General features: G+C 47.7%; 1 protein-coding gene across 11 annotated transcripts in view; it reads right to left on the bottom strand.

Moving 5' to 3' along the window:
* Positions 1-23,650, bottom strand: part of PLEKHA5 (pleckstrin homology domain containing A5) — a 1,381,245-nt gene that overhangs the window by 296,015 nt on the left and 1,061,580 nt on the right. For 5 of the 11 annotated variants that reach the window (XM_078674034.1, XM_078674035.1, XM_078674037.1 and 2 more), the window contains 2 exons: positions 19,663-19,782; positions 11,598-11,651 (listed from right to left, as the gene is read on the bottom strand). The exons of 4 other annotated variants lie outside the window; for them this stretch is intronic. In XM_078674034.1, the coding sequence (XP_078530160.1) occupies positions 11,598-11,651; positions 19,663-19,782 (174 nt within the window). The remainder of the gene's footprint in view (positions 1-11,597; positions 11,652-19,662; positions 19,783-23,650) is intronic. 2 more of the 11 variants (XM_078674039.1, XM_078674041.1) reach the window with 1 other exon arrangement.

The following is a 23,650-nucleotide window of genomic DNA, read 5'->3' as shown; positions in this document are numbered from 1 at the left end:
TAGACAAATAATTAAGGGGGCGTGGCTTGGCAGGCTAAGATGGCGGCAGCACTCCCCTAGCACTCCGCATGGCAGCCCGCGTTATCCGCCACTAATATGCCCTAAAGTCACCGCCCAACACCGCCGGAGTCAGAGCAGCCAAGGTGATGGCAGGGGGAGTCTGCCTGCCCCGACGGAGCGAATGGAGAAGGGCAGATGGGGACGCAGGAGGTCCCGGACGAGTATGCGGCCGAGCCGTCAAAATGGCGGCATCCTGTGAGGTCCGGGCGCTCCCGAGACCGAGCCGGAGCTGGTAGCAGGGCCCGTCCGGCACTGCCCCTTGACTCAGACAGTGATCACTACGGGGGATTTGGCAACCGTCCATCCAGGCAGCAGACTAGACCCAAGGAGGGCAGGTGAGAGCGTGGCTGTCACCGCTCGCGGACCCTCCCCACGGCCGAAACTCCTGCACGAGAGGGGGCCCTCACGAAGGGGACGGCGCACAGACTTTGGGGAGCATCGTAACAACCCTGCTGCGCATTGTACCACGCCATAGGGGGCACAATACCGGCGATGCCTGTGGGGGGTGCCTGGCGGGCCTGCACTGCGATACCCTCCCTCACAAAGAGACACCCCTCCCCGCAGCGGCGTCGGGCCTCGAGGTGCGTGGGGGAGAGTATAAGATCAAGATATGGACCCCATAAACGAGACAGCAGGAAACTGCAGATCGGGAATCCCTCGCCCGTCAGACGCAGCACCCCCTGAAACTGCGACCTGTGGGGCGAGGCTCGACTACTGCATCGGCGGCATAACCGGGGGGGCCCAACAGCATGACGTCGGAGTCACTCTGGACAGGGGCAGACCAACAGTCGCTGACCGGCAACTCCCTGGGAGCTCACCCGCAGCCCCTTGGAGGCCAGGGGAGGCGCGTACGCTAGGAGCACCAACAAACATATGTGATTGTTCTCAATCGCAAATGGGACCCTAAGCAATACTGCACCGATAGCAGGGAACACCACAATACCCCCACAACTCGCTGCAATACACCACGGGGGGCACAATACGGTCGCCGCTTATGGGGGGGATCTGATGGGCCTACGCTGGGATACCCTCCCCCACACAGAGACATCCCTCCCCTGCAGCGGCGCCAGGCCTTGAGGTGCGTAGGGGAGACACCAAGAGAAGACAGGCTAAGGTTCCCCCTGCCAACAGTTATGACACCCTGCTGCAGTGGCGTCCCAGCACAGTAGGGACCGAGGCCGCAGCAGACAGGGCACGGCGAAGCTGCCACATCAATTGACGGCCCACCCAGGTGGCCCCTGAGGCTCGACATTGCAGTCATCCTGGACTAGGGCAGTCTGAAAATTGCAGGCCCTCTGGCACCCACCCGCGAACCCTCTAAGGCCAGGCGGGCCACCAACGCGCCCAGGACGACAATAGATATGGGCGGCTGACCTCTGCCACAAAGAAGAACCTGAGACAATTCGAATCGGACAGCTGGCCATCCTGCCGGGCGGAGTCTGCATAGCCTGTGACACACCCAGCGATCGGTGGGAGTTGGACCCACAACCGAGGGACCGGAAGTAGGGGATGGGGGGCACGTTCCCATGTGCCCTGGCCACTAGTGGACCCCCACTGATCATAACAGACACCGTAACAGGGGGAGACCATGAACCATGCATTCCCACTTACTGAAGTGGTGTCCTCCACTGACCAGATCGGGACGCACTCCGAGGGGCCTGGGGGCGGCGCTGAGAAGAGTCCGGGCAGCAACTGCGAGCCATAACTGAAGTAAGAATAGGGGAGACCCAGAGACATCATAGCGGCCACAACTGATCACAAGCAACAAGGCCATCATACAAGGGGAAGCGCCGCGAGGGACCGCTGGAGACGGTTGGCGGAGGACACAGTCATCATGGGGTGCCAACGGGCACAACACAGGCCTCGGGGCCCCCAAGGGCGTCGTCCCCACCCTCTTACACCACGCATCCGGGAGGGGCACCCGCAGGCTCGGACTCTATGTCGTCCAAACTGGACAAAGACTTAGTGGCAATTGAACACTTGAGGGTGACAATGGAGCACAAGTTCGGAGAGCTGGTCACAGATCTTAATTTACTCCAGGACGACCACAGGAAGTTGGCAGATAAGGTGAAACTGGGAGAAACTACGCTACAAACTCTGGAACTGCAAGTGCAACACCAGCAAGACGCCCTGAAAGACCTACAGTCGCGGGTGAAGATCCTAGAGAGAAGAACGGATGATTTAGAAGGATGATCCCGGAGAAGTAACATCCACATTATAAATCTACAGGAGGGAGTGTAGAGAACCAATCCTCTCAACTACGTCGCAAAATGGATCGCAACTTTCACTCCAGCAGGAGCACTGACCCCATTTTTCTCCATAGAACGGGCGCACCGAGTACCGGCCCGTAAGCCACCACCAGGTTTCGCCCCCAAGACCTTTTCTTCTAAACTGCTCCATTATGAGGACAGAGACACTATCCTCTGGGCCGCAAGGCGAAGGGGTGCAATCCGAGTGGAGGACAAGCAGGTTATGCTATTCCTGGACTACTCAAGGGCAGTACAGCGACAAAAGTCCACCTTTTTAGCGGTTAAGCGCACTCTGCACCAGAAGAATGTCGAATATGCACTCTTGTTCCCTGCCCGTCTTAAGATCATCCATGACGGAACCACACACTTTTTCTCAGACCCCGCGATGGCCAGTGACGGGGTTGAATAACACCTGACAACCGTGACCAATCCCAGAAAGACACCGACTAATTGACCACCAGGCCGCCAACGGCGACAGCAGAAAAAAGTCACACTCACCCAGCTAAACTCACGCTCGGATTCCTCCAGCAAGAACTCTCTGGATCTTACTCAAATTATTGCAGAGCGTCGAAAAGCACTACAAGCAGCTGCGGAGGTGGGGCTCCCAAGGGACAGCTCAGACAGTGAGAGGGGCTAGCACATACTCACATCAGAAGAGGAGGGCAGCGACGGAAACACTCTAGGAGATGGCTCAATGACTCAGCGAATAGTAACCCCCCAAACAGCAGACACTTTGATCTGACACTCTGTTAGGCATGCCATACCTTGGAATCAGGTGGCCTTCGAGTCCCACATGCCCCCTAGTCTAGGAGTGTTGCTTCTCATGGATGAGACGGCCCATCCTGCACCCGGCGAAACAGACGGTCAGCCATTGCATCAGACTACACCGCATAGCAATGGTCGACATGGACACAGATGGGCACCTGCGCAACACAGTCAACGAATGGACGGCTGCAGCGAAAGCAGCTTTCGGAGGCCGAAGACCACTTCCCCAACATAACAAATTAGAGTTAGCACATGTTGTGCAGTTTGAAAGTATCGCCTCGAGTGATAGGTCTTGTTAGTTGGGATTGTTTCCAGTTAATTCACTTTATTCCCCCCAGTTACATATCCCTTCCACATCCCCGTGGGAACGAACATGTACTATACAGAATGATGGTATGGTTAACAGAGGCAGGCACTCGGACGGGGGAGGGACACGAGAGGGGCAGAGGGCGGCACACTGTGTGAAACACCACCCAGACATCAGGAATTATGGTGGCTAGGATCCCTAACACAGACCTGAAAGTTGTAACATTAAATGTCAGGGGCCTGCACACAGCAAACAAACAATATGCAATTTATGCTTATATGAAAAGACAACACGCCCAGATAGTGCTCCTCCAGGAGACGCACCTTACGGGGACAGAGGTGGATTGCCTACGCAAAAACTGGCGAGATATAATCTGTGCTACAACATACTCCGCATTTGCCAGGGGAACCTTAATCTGGATCAGGCCTGGGATCCCCTTTAGAGAACAGTCCAGGGTGGTGGATAAGGAGGTCCGATACTCTCTGTAAGCAGGTCACTACGAGGGCAAAGAGATACTGGTAGGAAGCATTTATGCCCCCAATGTGGAGCAAGAACAGTACTGGACCCGTCTTACTGGGATATTAGCACACTACACTACAATGTCGTGGTTGCTAGGAGGGGACTACAATTGCACCCTAGACATTAGTTTGGACAGATCTCATCCACCGCCGGCGTATTTACCCGCACTGAAACAGACAGAGCATTTTAAAAAATGGGTCACTCACTGGTCACTGGTAGATGCCTGGTGAGAAAAGAACCCTAACACTAGGTTATACTCATTTTACTCCACCCCACATAACCTCAGGGTGCGTCTTGATAGATTTCTCTCTATGCTCTGCAGCATTACTCTCCCAAATACAACAAACTGACTACCTAGGCGGAGTACTGTCCGATCACGATGCGCATACCGTGACCCTTAGATGGAGACCACCGCATCCCCCGTACCCACGTGGAAGTTACCCCAAGAATGCCTCACGGACCAGGCGTTTTGCCATACACACGGCGAACACATCCAGGAATATTTTCTACTAAACGTGAATACAGCATCATCCAGATCAGTAGAATGGGACGCATTCAAGGTCGAGGCAAGGGGGTACTGCATTCAACACATAGTAGGTGTGCGGCAAGTGCTAGAGCAGTCACTACAAACGGCAGAAACACGACTAGCGGACCGAACGAAAAAACTAGTTAAGGGGGAGGCAACTCCCGACTAGGTGGCGGCAGCAAAGACAGTATTTGCGTAAACCATGGGTGTTGGAAAGGCGACCCCAGGGGAGACAGAAGATGTCTGACTGCCCGCCCCGAGATTCACCTCTCTCTATGGAATAGGCCGAGCGCCGTAGGGAGGCCTCCTTGGCGAGGCTCTTCTCCTACAATCGTACCCGCTGAGCAATCACACTACTACAGACGGACACCACACTACGGAGTATTCACAAGTATCTTTATATAAGAAATGAAGGCACGTTCTTAGCAGGTTAGCAGGTAGGGATCGGGGGATCCATAAAGTTGTGGGTTCGGGAATAATGGGGTAGCGGGACAGTGTTGGCACCAACTAGTGCGTGGATAGTTCAAGGGGTCAGGCCGTGACAGCGTCAGCAGGGCCTCGAAGGTGGTTCAGCTTGGTCAGGCCGCGACAGCGTCAGCAGGGCCTCGAAGGTGGTTCAGCTTGGTCAGGCCGCGACAGCGTCAGCAGCGCCTCGAAGGTGGTTCAGCTTGGTCAGGCCGCGACAGCGTCAGCAGGGCCTCGAAGATGGTTCCGCTCGGTCAGGTCGCGACAGCGTCAGCAGGGCCTCGAAGGTGGTTCAGCTCGGTCAGGCCGCGACAGCGTCAGCAGGGCCTCGAAGGTGGTTCAGCTTGGTCAGGCCGCGACAGCGTCAGCAAGGCCTCGAAGATGGTTTAGCTCGGTCAGGCCGCGACAGCGTCAGCAGGGCCTCGAAGATGGTTCAGCTCGGTCAGGCCGCGACAGCGTCAGCAGGGCCTCGAAGGTGGTTCAGCTCGGTCAGGCCGCGACAGCGTCAGCAGGGCCTCGAAGGTGGTTCAGCTTGGTCAGGCCGCGACAGCGTCAGCAGGGCCTCGAAGGTGGTTCAGCTTGGTCAGGCCGCGACAGCGTCAGCAGGGCCTCGAAGATGGTTCCGCTCTGTCAGGCCGCGACAGCGTCAGCAGGGCCTCGAAGGTGGTTCAGCTTGGTCAGGCCGCGACAGCGTCAGCAGGGCCTCGAAGGTGGTTCAGCTTCGTCAGGCCGCGACAGCGTCAGCAGGGCCTCGAAGATGGTTTAGCTCGGTCAGGCCGCGACAGCGTCAGCAGGGCCTCGAAGATGGTTCAGCTCGGTCAGGCCGCGACAGCAGGGCCTCGAAGGTGGCTCAGCTTGGTCAGGCCGCGACAGCGTCAGCAGGGCCTCGAAGGTGGTTCAGCTTGGTCAGGCCGCGACAGCGTCAGCAGGGCCTCGAAGGTGGTTCAGGTGCACGAGTTCGGATCAGGATCAGCCGCGACAAGGTCGGCAGGGCTTCGACTCCAAGATACAACTGGAGTCCTAATCCAGGGCTGGCCCAGATATAGGACTGGAGTCCTTTGATGTCCGGACCCTCGCGCCTGGGGGTCCGAGGGGCCGGGATGAAGGTGTCCAGACACCCAGCAGGGGGGTGGAGCCAGGGCCCAGGTAGGCTGGAGGGCGATCGACACCAGGCGTCCGGGGATGGCTGGAGGCCCATCGAAACTCCCCTCCTCCGGGATCCGCCAAGTGGCCACTCTACCACCTGGGAGGATCTTGGTGCCTCGATGTCGGGGCTTCGCTGGGGCCGGGGCCAGTGATGGCTGCGGCCACGTGCTCGGGACGTGATGGGCCCAAGATGGAGTCGGCCCGGAAAGGGTGGCCTGGCATGGTCGCCAGACCGGCAGTGTTGGCGAGCAGGGTCCGCTGGGGTCCCAGGGGGGGCAAGCCGTGGGTTGCCAGGGGGGCTGCTCTCGTCGATGGTTCGTGTCCAGGTTGCCAGGGGGGCTGCTCTCGTCGATGGTTCGTGTCCAGGGGGGTCGACGGAGGCCGATGTCGTCCCGGGCCCGCCATGCGGGAGGGGTGGGACCACGCCACGAGGCCGGGTCCAACAATGGGTGACCTCCGCAAATATAATTTTAGAGCGTATGCGACCCGAGTACATCGAGAGGGAAATAGGGCGGGTACACTTCTCGCCTGGCTAGCGAAACAAGACACGGACATGCCACCCATCACGACATTGCAAGATGAGTCTGGTACCCTTATTTTAATCACTGGTAGAGATACTGCGCATCTTTCCCAATTATTACATGGGCATCTATTGAGCCCCGCCACAGCTTTCATACCTGACATTAAACTAATTCTTCCACTCCATGCCCATACCCAGCATTACTCCGGCGGACGGAAAGACGCTAGATATAAAGATAACCTCCCGGGACGTCACCCACGCAATCAGGGCACTGGCACGGCGAAAAGCGTCGGGAATGGACGGGTTTCCCCTCGAATACTATATCACCTTTTTGGGACAGTTGTCCCCGAACCTCGTAACTATGTGTGACGATGCACTAAAACGAGGTGAACTCCCCAGCTCACTCGGGGAATCCACCCTGATAACCTTCCTCAAACCGAACAGAGATCCCACGCTCCCGTCCTCATACAGGCCCATAACGTTACTCAACGCAGACCTGTAAAATTTTAGAGAAAATACTGGCAGATCGATACATTCAGGTTCTCCCACAATTGATCCACCTAAACCAAAATGGCTTTTTCCCCTGACGCAACGTGTCACAGAACATACGTAGACTCTTCCCCATACAAGATAGAGCGCAAGACCACTTCTAACAAACAGTCGCATGCTTAATTCTAGACCTTGAAAAGGCCTTCGATACACTCTTATGGCCATACCTATTCGCAACTCTCAGGAAAGTACGCGTCGGCCCGACCCTATTGGCATATACACAACTCCTCTATAAGGGCCTCACAACCAGGGTGAGAGTGGGAAAGTACATTTCTATTCCAATTCAGGTAGAGCGGGGGACAAGACAGGGGTGCCCCTTGTCCCCCCTGCCATTCTCCTTGGCCATCCGTTTACGCCAGGAGGATGACGGCTGGGGTATTCCAATTGCAGGCACGGTCCATTGTGTATCACTATATGCCGATGATCTCTTAATCTATGTGCGTGACGTCACAAGAGATCTTACGCCAATATAGACAATTGTTCAGATCTTTGCAGAGTTCTTCGGGCTCAAAGTTAATTGGGGAAAATTGATGATTTTTCCTCTCAGCCCTTTACCTAGCTCCCTCGGAGATCATGATAGGACCCCAGACACTTGGTTGGAGTACCGCGGCACTCCAATACCTGGGAGTGAGACTGTACCACTCGCCTGAAGACCTCTATGAGGGGAACCACCGCAAAATATTAGCAGGGCTTCGAGCGGCCGTTACCTTCTGGAAGACCCGGCCCCTGGCCCCCATAGGGCACGTAGCCTTAGCAATCTCCCGGTGATACACCCTCGCTCCTTTTTTTTTTTCAAGAACTTACACTACTTACGACGTTTATATGGGGAGGAGGCAGGCACAGAGTAGCCTTACGAACCCTCTACTTACCTACAACACAAGGGGGTTTGGGGGCACCCTACTTTGAAGCTTATTTCCTGGCGGCACATATTCAGTGGCTGTCCCATTGGACAGCAGAACGCCACATAGAAGACATTTACTAATGACGGTCGGATACCTCTCCCAGCTATCCGAAGACATCTGATGCCGGGAACCAGGCCAACGAGTATGCACCCCCTACAGGTGGCGATTGCACGCAAATGTATGATGCGCATACACCGTATTGTCACGGGGTCTGCCCCTTTACTCCCCATTGCTTCTGTTAGTGGGGTTCCCACAGAAAGAGAACTATTACACATCCGGTACCCTCCGGATATGGACGGAGCACGAGGTGACGGAGATTGAGGCACGGTTCGAAGAGGGGCAGCTGAAAACATATGTCCAAATGCGAAACAGCTACGATCTACCCCCAGGACAATTCCTAGTGCACAGACGATTAGTAGACAGCGCACACAACAATGTTGGGACCTCGCTGAGGGGAAGCCACCGACACACCCAGTACTACATACAATCGAACGTATGGGCAGGGGCAGACATTTAGTCACTTGGCATTATAAGGCAATACAGGAACTGATTACGGCCCCACTATTGGCCCTCCGCCAAAGTTGGGAAGACGAGATAGGACGAGTGCTTAATGATCAGGAATGGGAAAAGGCCCTAGAGTGCCCAAAGAAAGTTTCACAGAATGCACGGTTCGAAAAACATCCAATTCAATATTTTACACCGCGCATACTTAACACCGCATAAGCTCCACCGCATTTACCCTGACACACATTTTGCATGTCCCAGATGCCAAGCACCCGAAGCGAACTTCAAACATGTTCTGGGACTGTCCCGTAATCCAACCGTACTGGGGTAGGGTACATCGGGTTCTAGAGGCGACGGTCCACCTCATGCACATTGCCTCATGAGAGGCCTGTGTCTTGGGAGTCTTCCACAGGCGGAGGACAGAAAAGGTGCTGTGCAAGTTTGCGTCCTTAGCTTTACTCCTGGCAAAACGGGAAATAGCCATGTATTAGAGAGCACCAGCAGGACCCCCTGAGGCAGCCTGGATAGGAGCGGTAAACAAATGGGGGGCAGCAGAGGAAGCAACATTGAGAGAGGAGGCGGTGAAGGGGATTCGAAAACATGCCATCTTTATGGAATGGGCACAACTCCTGTTCCAGTTCACACAAAAGAAAACACAAGAAGACTCACCAGGGGCTACCCCATCCCCAACTCAAACTTCACCCCTGTCTCCGATAGCGCAAACAAATGCCACTACGCAATAGCAGTATCAAATGAAAGGCTGAGCATGTACTCGGGCCCCACCAGACTAGTACCCAGACTACTGTTGGAGAATATAGCCCCCTTCGGACGTCCCTCTCCCCCTGGTTCTGAGACCATAGATATCTCGCAGAATAAATGGAACTAACCACGAAACAGATACCTACCATCAAATATCTTTTTTAGTGGCCCCCTGGACCCATCACACCCTCTCCCTGCGCCCTCAGTTCAGGGTCATGTTTACCCCCTGGTACCAGAGAGCAGGCTCTTACATATTAGGAGCACAAACATGGGCATTAATCAGAGGGGTACACCAGAGTAGAGCGGGGGACATCCTATCAACCCACACCCTTGCAGAAACCCACCTATACAGGCACCTGGCATTAGTCAGTCTACCACACCTCAAACCAGATCAATAGAGGGGTAGTATCCATGCACAAGATGTTGTTTCTTACTTGAACCATATGTTGTATAATATAAGGGATGCTCCATAATGTGTTATATTGCCTGACTACCTGTGTACAATTGGCACAATGTTTTGCTTGCAAATATACAATGATGTTCCATGGAAATTAAAACTCTCAATAAAAAATAAATAAAAAATAGACAAATAATTAAGCCAGGTTAAGCTAGGTCCTTGGGGGTGAGTCGCGAGGAAATAGCTCATTTTCACTATCATTGAAAGAACGTTTGCATAAAATGTAAGAACAATGGTATGAAATAACGTATGCATTTTAAAAAACAATATCAAACTTATTTTTTAAATTCTTGGTATGCATAGTTCGAATTCCTCAGATATTTTTCCACTGTTACTTTAAGGAAACAAACTAATTTTAAAGAATGCAGATTTATTAATTTACATAAGTATGTTACTTATGTGGGGCACTGCCTGTCTATTAAATGAGTGCTGGGGATATTAAGATGTGGATTACCATTGCCACTATTATATTTAAAAAGAAAACTGAATGACAGGAAAAAATTAACAGCATCACCAATATTTGGAGGAATAATAGGCAACCATTGCTCTCCAAGCAACATCCCTGGGTTTCAATATGGATTAGACGTGACTATCATGCCATACAGATTAGAGCATAAGGGGTGAACCTCCCTATTGCATTTTCTAAGAAACAAAAGCCCAACCTACAAGAGAAGGTAGTGCATATTCGGTAACTGGGTATCAAAAATATTGCCCCTCATCTCAAAATGTGATCAGAATCTCAATCAAACACTACTGCCTACCCATACTCACTAGCTGTGGAAATCTTTTTACGAGCTAAACTCTGGTGCTGGCATTCAGGAAGAAACTCCAGTTCTCCTTTGGTGTCTGAGCTGTTATTTTACAGTGCTTCATCAGCCATATCGTTTATCCAGCAATCTAAAGATACTTAGTTGTATTCTGAAGATGGAGGGAGGTTCAGCAAAGTAGGACATCAACAGCCTTCCCCCCCCCAAGAGTTTTTTCCACTCTAGGAAATCCAGACGTGTGGCCAAAGTCGATTCAAGAACCTCATTAAAGAAATCATAAAGCTTCTGCAAGATCTCAACACAATGCATATAAACACATACATCCCAGTTAAAAACACTTGTTAATTATTTACAAATACATTTTTAGATTTACTGTTAGAAAAGTGACCACATTTTCATGTGCAAGTAATCCTCCAATAAAGTCCTCCAAACAAAAACTGTAATTGAGTTTCAGATCCCTCGCCTGACTGATAAAATTCTCACAGCATTGCGACTCTGAAGGTTCCTGATGTCCTGTCACTGAAGGTAGTGCATCAGATAGTGCAGATCCTTGAAGAGAACCTCACCTGTTGGAAACAATTCCCTGCGAATTGAGTAGCCACAGAAATACTCTGCCTTGGCCATACTTACAGAGTTCAATTTCGACTGTGCAGTCAGTACTTCACTCCCATACTAACAAGTTTTCATGGGTTTAAAGTGCACAAGTTCCTCAAAATGTCACACACTGTGATGTAATCCCAATCCAATTGTTCAAACAAGAGAATACATACACTTAGGCATTAGAGAATATGTTCCACGGCACTTCAAATTCGTGTTAGTTCCTACTAAGTCAATCTAAATTAAACATGTACACATTTAAGCATCACCTCAATTTTTACTGCTATAAACGATAAACGTTACTCTGTATGCTAAAGTTGGTAAACATAAAAAGCATTTTATTTTCACAACAAACTCAAAAGATGAAACTTTAAAATAGAGGTTCTTCTTCGCCTTACAACATTTCAAAGTTAATTCTAAAAGAAACATTCCCCGAATAGTATTGCACAAGTTGAATATGGAATAGATTAATAAAGCACACACGAGCAATCGCTGCAAAGCCCACCTGATGATCCACATATATAAGACTCCTTTGTAGACGGCGTGAATTAATCTCATTCTGGTAGGCAGCAGGAGAGAAGAGAAAGAAGAAACAGCACAGAATCCATGAAAGAGTGGCAGATCAGAAAATGTGGAAAAGCCTTCTTAATTCTAGTTTACATTATGCGTTTGTAAGGAGTGCAGGCACAGAGGTTTATCAACCAATATTAAAACAAAACCACAAACGGAATATTTTCAGACAGCCAGAATACAACAAAATGATTGTAAAAAATCAAGCTCTGGCACAACGTATAGGGCTAAGTACGGGAAGTAAATACAAAATAAAAACAGTATTTTATGTAAAAAACAAATGCAGATGAAACATTTGTAAATATTACAAACCACATATGAAACTAAAAACCCTTTGAGAAAGTTTCATTTCTATATAATATTTCTATTTTTTTCTTTTTACATTTCTATTTGCGATTCGTTCAGGAGTAAGATCGAAACCTCTGGACACAGATTATTCAATAAAAGTTTCTCTGCTTAAATATTAAGTACACAATTCTATTTTACTTGGAAGTGATTATATTTTGTTTTAAAAAAACAAAAGCACACATTTTTGGAGAGGGTACATTAAAGTAATGCTACTTTATTTTTATTTTTTTACTTTATGTAAAACTTCACGCTCCAGGTTATCACCCAGTTATTTCATGAGAGAGAAAAAAAAGCATACACCAAAAATGATGTTGTATTTCTTGGTGAGAGCAGATTAGAGGGCAGAAGAGAGACATTGCTGAAGGCATTATGATGAAAATTTCTTTAGCACAGAGGGGCATTTTCAGGGCAGCACAGAACATTTGGCACAAAAAAGCTGTGTCTATTATTTTTATAATGTATGACAATCAAAGTAAGTCTGCAAGCAGTCCCTCACACACGGATCCAGATCACATGACCAATGCAAACGCTGAAATGTGCAAAAAGGCATACGAGCTATCATTAATGCAATCAGTTTCACAGGGTGTAGGCAAAGCTTTTTGATACTTTTATGTAGCTACTTTTGAGGGTTATATAGGACTCCATCCAAGGAGAACCACCAGTGTCCAGTGGTAAATTTTAGTTTAACCGCATGCGCGCTAGCGGTTTTCCCGCTGCGCGTTGCGTTTTTGAAAATACCGCGTTACATGACGAGCTGAGCTCGTCATGAGCGTGCGAGCGGCACAACTCATGACGAGCTCAGCTCGTCATGAGCGCGGAAGGGGTTAAAACAACTGTGCATTCAGAGAATTGTTTCCTTCGTATAGTTCAATAGATAGCACTGACTACAACACACAAAAACAATCGATCTGTCCCTTGATATATCACATGAAAATATATCACATGATAACGTACTTAATGTTATTGAAATACTATATTCTATAACACATAAGCAGAGTTAGAGCTGTATACGTACCAGTTTAAATGAAAGCATTCCTAGTGGAAAAAGAACTGTGAGTGTTCACACCAACTACTGACCCACTGGGTCGTTTGGTGAAGCTTCCTTCGATGCTACAACTCTACCCACTCTATCTTGGCTAGACAGGGTTATCTCTTGCTGCAGGCCTTGCTTCTTTTCCTTGGATCAGAGAAAAAAAGAGCTTGGTGCCACACCCACCACTAGAGGATTAGGAATTGGGTGTAGAATATTCTCCACAAGGCCATCCTTCAAACATTCCTAGGGTTTGCAAGGCCCCATGATGCTGATAGCCTTTGCGCTGGGGACACCTCAAGCAAACTATTAATTAGACCAGTGCCTGCACCATGGGCGTGGGAGGAAATATTTGCACAAAAGTGCAAAATAAGAACATGTGAAGATGGAGAGGAACAAAACATATGCTCCAGCATGGACAGACATCAGTATGCCTACTTTCGCTCAGAGACATTTATACTTTTTGGGGGATACCATATTAAAATGTGTACATACACTCCTACACACAGAAAAGTTCTCGAACATTTAAGAAGCAAAAGTATTTCTTTCCTAAATTTCATAAATGGAGTAGGACAGTGCCCATCTCCAAGACGAGGACTCCTCTTCAGAGTAAGGCTTGTAAAGAGTAAGACAAAATAGATTGTAATAGCAAGTAAAATATTTCCTCATTTAACCCAACTAGATGCACACTAACTCACAGGAGGAACCTCTATAGGAATATGTGATTAACAATGTGCAATGAGCAGCCAGCCACATCTCTTGATCACTTGTTCCGATTTACCCTGCATCAGTTTTACTAATTTATAATTTCCAGATATACAGTCGTTATTTGGACTGCATTATTTCTCTGTATTTTTACTTCTGTGTAAATCTGTGGTATTCTACAGCACAATATAAACACTGAAAAGCCTGATTATTATACCAACAAACCTTTTAGGGAGATCATAATAAAACAAAAAAATGATTTCACAAAACCCTAAGCAACTTTCATCATTTGCAAATGTTTGTCATTTTGAAAGTAAACTGTGCTAGGAAAACTGTGCTTCTCTTATTTCAAGAAAATGCACTGCTTATTGCCAGTTCCTTATTCCCATAGAATCATTTTGGTCTATAAGCAAGGCGTGGCTGCATACTGCCCACTTTTTGGCATTCCAAGTAATGGATGATCAATAGCAACTGTTTTGATCTTGTAGACCTGGAAAAACAAAGATTTGGCTTCCAACTTATAAAAAGTGCCATCTGCTCGTTTAGGTATATGCTCCTAAGTACATGACTCTGGTGTGTAAACTCCATATAAATACTGATACCAAGCCTTACAGTACGAGCGTCAGATTTAGACTTGTACCGTTGAAGTTTTGCCTCGTCTTGTGGTGGTCTGTTTTGGAAGCAGACACAGCAACTTTGTAAAATGGTAATTCTTTGTCATCTTAACACAATTCCAAACTGTTGCTCGTCAGGTGTCTAATAATAATTGCCTTTGAGATTAAGAGGTCCAGTAAATTAACCTCTAGATTTGTTACGTCCTGGATAGTCTGCTTTTAAGAACCTCTAGATGAAGAGCTTTCTAGGTTAGAATAAGAGCTATCTAGGGTAAAATAAAAATTCATTTATATCATGCCCTGACCCTTTCCGCCATTTTGGGTGAGGAGAAATCCATTTGTATCATGCCCTGACTCTTTCCGCCATTTTGGGTGAGGAGACGGTCTAGTGTGCAAAAAAATCAGTCAGCAGACCCAGTGAAAAGGCCACGATGGTGCGGAAGCGCAGCGGACACGCCAGTGGCGTGCCAAAGGCAAACCCATCTGCGCCACTTCTTTGCCAGATGCCACACAAGCAGTCCCTTTCACCAGAGATGGGCTAACCTACGCCCGGAACGATCTCTTCACAATTAGGAATTTGGTGAGCAGCTGCGGACAGTTCTGCAGGGACGTTTTTGAGGGCCCTTTTTGTTGCTTACAGTGTGGCTTCGATGCTGCGCCTACGTCGCCACCATGCAGTCACCTCCCCCGTTCCAGGAAGAATATTAATATTTTTAATCTCAATTGCCGCTCCTTAGCCAAACACTTTGCAGATGTCCATGATCTTTTAGAGGACGCCTCTGCGGACGTCCTCTTCTTAACCGAGACGTGGCTCTCTGATATCATGATTGCCGAGCCAGGCTTGGCGCTCCCAGTAGAATATAGCATTCTTACACTTAACAGGGTGACCAGAAGCGGGGGCATCGCGGTCATTTTTAAATCCTGCTACAACTGCACCTTTGTAAAACAGGTCGTGGCCGGCTATAAAGGCGCGCGCTTCAAGGTTACATTGAACCCAAATTACATCATGTCAGGCCTTCTAGTATACCGGCCCCCTGGGCCATCTAAAGACTTTAGGGCAGCATTCGTGGAGACGGTCAACGTGCTGGCGGTCAAAGCCGCTAACTTTACTGTCACTGGGGACCTGAACCTATATCTGGACAATCATGAAGACACCGACGTAGATAATTGTGTGGCTTACCTTGCTGCTTGCCAGCTAGCTCAACGGGTTTCAGGTCCGACGCACACTGCCGGCCACTTGCTGGACTCGGTCTTCACGATACCCTCCCTCACAGTGCACACCTCCATCCCAATAAGATGGTCAGATCATTATTTCAATCTCATGCCACTCCAGGGTATAATTCCTTCACGGAGTGAGGATCGGACGAGCTCTCTCAAACACCCCTGGCATAAATTGAACTGGGACCAATTTTACGCCTGTCTTTCAACTTCTAGTCCAAGTTTTCCGGACGATCCCAATGAGGCATACAGGGTGTTCTCTAATGGGGACAGCCTAATTCCTGAGAAATGGTCTGTAAACTGCAAATATAAATTGAGACCATGGTATAAAGACGAGCTGGCCGGTATGCGCAAGGTCTGTAAGAGGCTTGAGCATATTTGGAGAAGGGACTACAAACCCGTTGCGAAGGATAACTATTGGGTGCCGTTTAAGAGGTACCACAAAGGCATTCATTTGGCACGTGCAGCATTTTATGCCAAACAAATCCGCGAGAGTGACAAATCACCGAAGAGTGTCTTCTCGATACTCTCTAGCCTTAAATCTCAGCAGGCCGCTGCAGGGCCTACACTTACGTCCAATCAGCAGTGTGAGGACCTTGCCACCTTCTTTGTTAGGAAAGTGAATAACATCTATAGGTCTTTTCCAACTGCACCTATCAACTTGCAGGAGGCATTGTGTTGTCACAATGCCAATACCTTAGATGCCTTTCAGCCGTTTCCTGCTGACCAGCTGCAAGCATTGTGCAGTAAAATTAAGTCAGGATCCCCTGCTGATCATCTTAAACCAGACCAATATAGGGAAGTGCTACCTGCGATCATATCTTCTTTGGGCCAGGTGATAAATAGGTCTCTCGCCATGGCTACCGTGCCTAGGGCATGGAAACAGGCTAGGGTGATACCCCTGCTCAAAAAACTCTCTCTGGACCCGGCTAAACTGGAAATTTACCGCCCTATTTCCCTGTTCCCTTGGGCGGCAAAGATCACAGAGGCATTAGTCAACTCCCTCCTGACGGACTTTCTGACCATGAACAACATGCTGGACCCCTCCCAGAATGGCACGAAGCCTGCTCTCCTGGCTGTGACAGAACATCTCGGGTCAGCACTGGATGCTGGGCGAACGCCGGCACTGATTTTTATTGGATCTCAGAACCGCGTTTGACAAGGTGTCCAATGCCATTCTGTTGTGACGTGTGGAGGAGGCTGGAATTGTTGGTTTGGCCTTGGAGTGGCTTACCTCGTTCCATGTTGAGAGGTAGTTCGAAGTAACAGATCTCCCTTTTATCTCGGGCTTACACCCCATCAAACAAGGGGTGCCACAGGGCTCCTTCCTAAGCCCCCTGCTATTCAACCTTTACGTCCAACCCCTGGCAGCAGTAACTAAGAACAGAGGACTGACCATGGTCTCCTACGCCGACGATACACAGTTGGTGGTGGCGTTCTCGAGCAATGCCAAGCGGGACGTCCTTATGTTCCAGGACTATCTGGCGGTAGTCGCCGAGTGGATGACCACCAAATGTCTCCAGCTCAATGCCAGCAAGTCTGAGGTATTGCTGGTAGGGAAGGACCATGGCCAGTGGAGTGAACTCTGGTGGCCTGCGAGCCTTGGTAGCACCCACTCCTAAGCAGGTAGTGAAAAATCTGGGGGTGTGGGTGGACTCGTCCCTTATCTTCCGAGTTCAAACTAAAAAGGTGGCAGGGACCTTCTTAGGGCTACTGCGGGGGTTCAGACCCTTATTATTGGGTTTCTTTGATGCACCTACACAGCAGGTCATTATTCAGGCATCAATAATGTCAAGATTGTACTATGCCTGCTCTTTGTATTTGGGGTCCAACAAGGCTGAAATTCTTAGGCTATAGAGGGTACAGAACGCGGCTGCAAGAACCCTTCTCGGTTTGCGCAGGGCCTGCTCGGTGCCAGACGCCATCCGTTGACTTCACTGGTTGCCTGTGGCCAAGCAAATGGAATTCAAGGTTCTCTGCATAACCTTCAAGGCCCTAAAATTTGCCACCACTGGTTCCCTGGCCAACCCGCTTGTGCAATATGTTCCTCCACGAGATCTCTGCTCCCTGCTGCAAAACCTGGTGGTGGTTCCCCGGATACGGAGAGTTCGTGCTGGAGGCCGCTCTTTCCGCAGTAGGGCATCTCTCTTCTGGAATTCACTGCCTGCTCACTTCCACAGCCTTAACAACTACCTGGAATTCAGGAAGGCTATTAAAACTCACATCTTTCCTGCACCGTAGACCTTTTCTCTGCTCCATCTGAACGTGTCAGTTGCTCTGCTGTCAGCGTCAGGACGCCCCTCTGCTGGGGCAGCTGTTGCGCTTTACAAGTTGCGGTAACGTAACATAACATGGGACGGATATTTTGTCTGGCCTAGGCAGAGAAAGTAAAAAATGGATGGGTTATAAAATGGAAAAAATGGGCGAGCCCATGAAAGCAATACAGTCCAACCTTTTCCACTGGTCAGTGGTGATCTTATAAATAGAACTCCCTTCTGAAATTAAAAATATTTTCCCATGTGCACACAGAATTTGCAATCGCGACAGAGTCTGTCGATTTGAGAGTGTCTCACTTGACATACTGCATTTGATATCCTGATTTCAGACTTATCCAGGAAGAGATGTTCTTGTGATCGTGCTGTATGATTCCATAAGAAGGTCGAAGTATTCTGAAAACACTATATTTTCTGTCTGAGGAACTTTCGAATGCCACTGAAATTAAAATATTATTACCATTTTCTTTTGCAAGGAGAGACCTGAATTACTTGCTGGAAGTAATAATTCTAACATTGGCACAACACTAAATGTTGCCTAATTTTGATACGTCATGTACTATCATAACATCAGTATAGTTGTGAAACATCCACTGGTACAGATGTTTGTAACTGAAGGTTCTGAGTAAACATTCCATAAAATGGAAGCTGGCTAAATTAGAAGTTGACGGACATGGAACGGACTATACAGTCTCACGGCCACAGCTGATTTAACTTGCTGCACATTCTATAAATACTGTTCTTACAATAGCTTGACTACTTACAAGCTGACACTACATATGAACTGGCAGTATTTCAAGGCCTCTACTCAGTTTCAGTTATTATTTAGCTGGATTGATCGTACTCTTAATGCCTGGACTTCTCGTCAACCATTTTGAATCTGTAATGGCAGGCATACGAGGAAGAGCGTGCTGCCCAAATGTAGCACTTACTCTACTTCTAAGGTCTCCTCTATTTACACAGCAACACCATGCACTGCAGCCGGCTGTCGTGTTATTTTCGTTGAGAACGTTTATGAACGGTAAGAATGCCTGAATAATTGGATAATCATGCTTGACGTGAGTGCAGTGTGTGGGAGGCGCATATACACTTTACAGCCAAGTATTTGTTAACAACACAAGTGAGTACCATAAATAGATATATTCCACATTGTGAAAAACGAGAAGATGACTAACAAGGGAACTCGTACAACAAGCCAGTCCATTTTCAACATTTAATTTGTAAATACGATTTTTTAAAGTAAACGAAGATGCATTCTCCTCAAACAGAATATCAGAAGCTACAGTGTGAGATAAACCACACGTATGCAAATGAAACATGTTTTCATGCAGTAAAAGTTCCACTATGTGATTCAGCACTTCACATTTTGAGGCCCCACTTAGCGGAGTGCTTCTTTAAATGTAATACACATTCTTCAGAGGTTTCATAAGTGTGCATAGAAATTAACATAAGAAAATAAGCAAGATTAATTTGAAAAAAAGGATTAGAATTTGTTAGTCAAATCAACACACCGTCCAAGGGAAGAGTTTCTATTCTTCAATTGGTGACCTTTCTGCCTTTGTAAAGTATCAATCCCGATTTTTCCATAAAGGTTTATTTGTTCATTCGTCTAATCAAGTCACAGGCGTACATTGTTACTACCTCAAAGGGTTAATAGTAGATAAAGTACAAATGCCAAGCCAAAATTATGTTATCTATGTATCAAACACAAAGCGATCTGAAATACACTTCACAGATGGTTGCACGACACAGACGAACTAATGAATGGTTGACGATTAGTGAAGATGGCACATGACACACATCATAGCTGACCTTTGGACTGCAGGGCTCATGCTTAAGCTGCATGAGTTGTGCTAGTGTGTGCTCCCGGATGCTACTCAGGTCAGCCTGCTGCCGTCTCAGCTTGATAAGCAGCAGCGTTAGCTCCTCTGGCTGAGGGAGTGCAGTGTAGGGAAGTCAAAGAGTGAATGAAACATTGGTTAATCGCTTTTCGAAACAACACATTTTTACTCAGGGCATTCATTATCTATTCAAGACTGAAAATGTAATGTCTACCTTCTGCCTGATGGGAACCAAGGAAGGATCAAACAGTGCAACTAAAGCATGTCTTATGTGTACATGAAAAGGGATGTCACATAATGGGTTTGTAAAGTAAATGGTGGTCTAGAAGGAACCTACGGATAAAGATTTCTGACACAAAAGAGAAGTTGTGGTTGACTATCAACATATACTGTTATTGGAACAATAATCCTCATCAGACACTCGCTCATAAAAATTCTCATGAGAACCAAAATCAGAATTAATAATAACATAACATACAAATATTCTAAAAAAGACTATGTGAACGGCATCACATTTTATTAGAAAATAATAAACTATGTATAAAATACTAAATACACAGGGATGATCTGTTTCCAGGTCGATGTTTTCAAGAAAGGTGTACTAAAGCACAGGGAGATACTGTGAATTAATAAAGGATCTAATAAAGAAAGATCATTACTCATCACCTGCGGTTAATTTGCTTATTAAAAAAATAAAAATAAATATCTGCAACTACTCAGCCGAGGGACCATATTCATTTCCTATTCCCCCTCTTTTCTCTTTTTTTTTTCTAACATTAGAGACGTGTTTTTTTCCCTAGTATGGGTATCATCAGGGTTTCCTCTATGGCACATAACTTGGGAGTAGCTACTTCCTTTACTTATCCGACACCTTACCTAAGATAGAACTGAGTCACCATACAATATTGTATTGTCTGTGGCTAATTGCAATTTGTTATTATTTAATTTTGCCCCTCACTTTTTGCCTCCAATTGACATCAATATAAAATTTATGGCAATAGAGGGGTTTGATAATTTATATATATATATATATATATATATATATATATATATTACCTACTGGCGGTCGCCAGTAGGTATATATAGTTAGGATTTTTTCTCTATGGGATTTTTGAAAATTCTATGTCTAATAACTTTGGCGTTTGTGGACGGAATTGGCTGAAATTTTCAGGAAAATGGCACATTTTGTTTCTGAGCAGCCCCTGAAAATTGGGGGGGGGGGTTCGTCCAGGGGGGGTCGAGAAAAAAGGGGGGTCCCAAAACGTGTTTTTAACATTGAGTTTTCCATAGGGCGGTTGGCCTCACTTTTAGCCCGAACGGCTGAATGGATTTGCACGAAACTTGGCAAAATTGTAGGGACTGGTAGCCCGATGTGCCTTTTGTAGGTCTCAATATATGTGCTACAGTGGATTTTGAGAAATTAACGTTTAAAAAAAGATATATATCTGTAACAGCGGACCGGGCAGCGCTCCAGGACGCGTACTTTTCGCGCAACGGAGCTTTGTGAAGCGAAGCTGATTGGTTCTCCGGCGTCTGTAAACATTCCAAACAGTCCGTAGCGGCCGCCATCTTGTCTCTCGGTAGGATCGAGAGACAAGAGGAGGCCAAAGCGAAGGGGCAAATGACCATAAGGGGGCATAGTAGATCCTCGCTGACCCCCTAGGTTTGATGTGGAGGTTTTAAAAGGGCCCCGCGGGGCAAAAAAAAAAAATAATAATAATAATCGAACGGCTGAATGGATTTGCACGAAACTTGGTAAAATATTAGGGACTGGTAGCCCGATGTGCCTTTGCTAGGTCTCAATATATGTGCTCCAGTGGATTTTGAGAAATTAACGTTCAAAAAAAGATATATATCTGTAACAGCGCTCCGCTTCGCGTAACGGAGGTTTGCGAAGCTGATTGGTTCTCCGGCGTCTGTAAACATTGCAAACAGTCCGTAGCGGCCGCCATCTTGTCTCTCGGTAGGATCGAGAGACAAGAGGAGGCCAAAGCGAAGGGGCAAATGACCATAAGGGGGCATAGTAGATCCTCCTTGACCTCTTAGGTTTGATGTGGAGGTTTTAAAAGGGCCCCGCGAGGCAAAAAAAAAAAAATAATAATAATCGAACGGCTGAATGGATTTGCACAAAACTTGGCAAAATTGTAGGGACTGGTAGTCCGATGTGCCTTTGCTAGGTCTCAATATATGTGCTCCAGTGGATTTTGAGAAATTAACGTTCAAAAAAAGATATATATCTGTAACAGCGCTCCGCTTCGCGGAGATAAAATTATATCTGTATTACCTAGCTGTTGCTAACACCAGTTAGCGACGGCTAGTAGGAGATAGCGACCATCTTGGGCCCCACTTTGCATGTGAGTGATATTTATCACTAATGACATGCAAAGTGGGCATGCCAAGATGTTAGCGACTGGAAACAGTCGCTAACATCGCTATCTCCTATTATCAACTTTTGGAAATATTCGCGATAAGCGCGAATATCTCCAAAAGCTAGCCCCTGCCCTGAGCAGTTCTAAGGCATGTTATCCAATGGGAGGTGGATAACATGGCTAAGAGCATTAGCTCGGTAATGCATGAATATCGCTGAGTTTTCAGCGATATTAATGCATTGCGGTCGTTTTTTATCGTATTTGCGATAAACCTTGATAATAGCAAGGTTTATCTGCGATAATTTCTGACTATGCTTAGCGGTAAAAAAATCGTTGCTAAGCATCGTTAGGGATAAATATCGCTTAACTTTGGTAATATGCCCCAACATCTGTTAACGTTCGATTCGAAGGAAATCAGGAAGTGTTGAAAAACATTGTCTGCGCCATCTTGCCTTTTTTCAAATGCCACACTTTTGTCGTGCACGGCAGTCATTTTAGATGCCTTGACCAGACCCACTCTGTGCACGCTGTCGATCCTTAGCATGACTCCCCACCCTCGCAAGCATCTCCCCCAGGCAGTGGTCACCCCCGCTCTCTGTCTTATGCATGGGTAATAAACCTCCCACCATCTGCGCTGCTCTTCCCTGAGAATCACACCCTGTGCCCGCCCGACACCTCCCTTTCGCCCTATTCACTACCGCACCCTCTGACACTCCTTTTCCTCTGTGTCCGATTGTCCAGGCCGGTCCTAGGGTATCAGCTAGCCCTGCAGATGTAGTTTATGGCCCCTGCTGTAAAGAATCACCCCTCTTCAAAGGAGTTATAGTAGATCAAGGCCCACACTCGATGAGATCCGTCACAGCAGACGCGTTCCTATTATCTGAAAACCATCCTGTATTGTGATTGGGGAGGGGACCGAGCCTGAAGCGGAAGATTCCAGGGATGACTCTTTGTACATCAAAGTTTTTACAATTATGTGTCACATTAAAAATATATAGCACTCCAACAAAGTAGTAAGATTATAAAACTTTAATAACTTATAAATATATACAAGAAAACAAAAACAGTAATAACATATAAACATTTTTAGGGAAAAACAACGAAGTAGCGGTCGGCTGTGCGAATAGTCCCAACGCAGCACAACGTCCAGATTTCTGGCGTGGGGCGTCGCGGGGGGTGGGTCATCAGTAGCAAACTGTTGTGCGAATAGTTCCAAGGCAGCAGAACGATGGCACCAAGGTGATGTCCAGTAAGTTGCCGCACTGGTTTTGGTATCCTACAATGCTGCTCCGAATAACGGCTTGGGGCGCCCCGGGGGAGGCGGCGTGAACGGGCCTCTCCAGGTGGAGTGTCATCTGTTGTACTGGAGCGCCCCTTTACCGTTTCAGTTGCCATTCCGTCTGTTTTTGGTCCACTGTGTCAAAAGGCGCAATTCAGCTGAGTTGCGCCCACTCTTGCGGTGCAGCGATAGGCGGCTGTCAGAGGACTCTCAAAATGGCGGCAGGCTCTTTCCTTTTTGGGCCTGGTCCACTGAAATGGCCCTGGGACACCTTGGAAATCGGACGCTTGTCTGCTAGGTCTTGGACCCCA

The sequence above is a fragment of the Lissotriton helveticus genome, chromosome 1_1, assembly GCF_964261635.1.
Source record: "Lissotriton helveticus chromosome 1_1, aLisHel1.1, whole genome shotgun sequence".
In the NCBI taxonomy this organism is placed as follows: domain Eukaryota; kingdom Metazoa; phylum Chordata; class Amphibia; order Caudata; family Salamandridae; genus Lissotriton; species Lissotriton helveticus.
The sequence above is the reverse complement of the archived record's forward strand: the minus strand, read 5'-3'. Positions and strand labels throughout refer to the sequence as shown.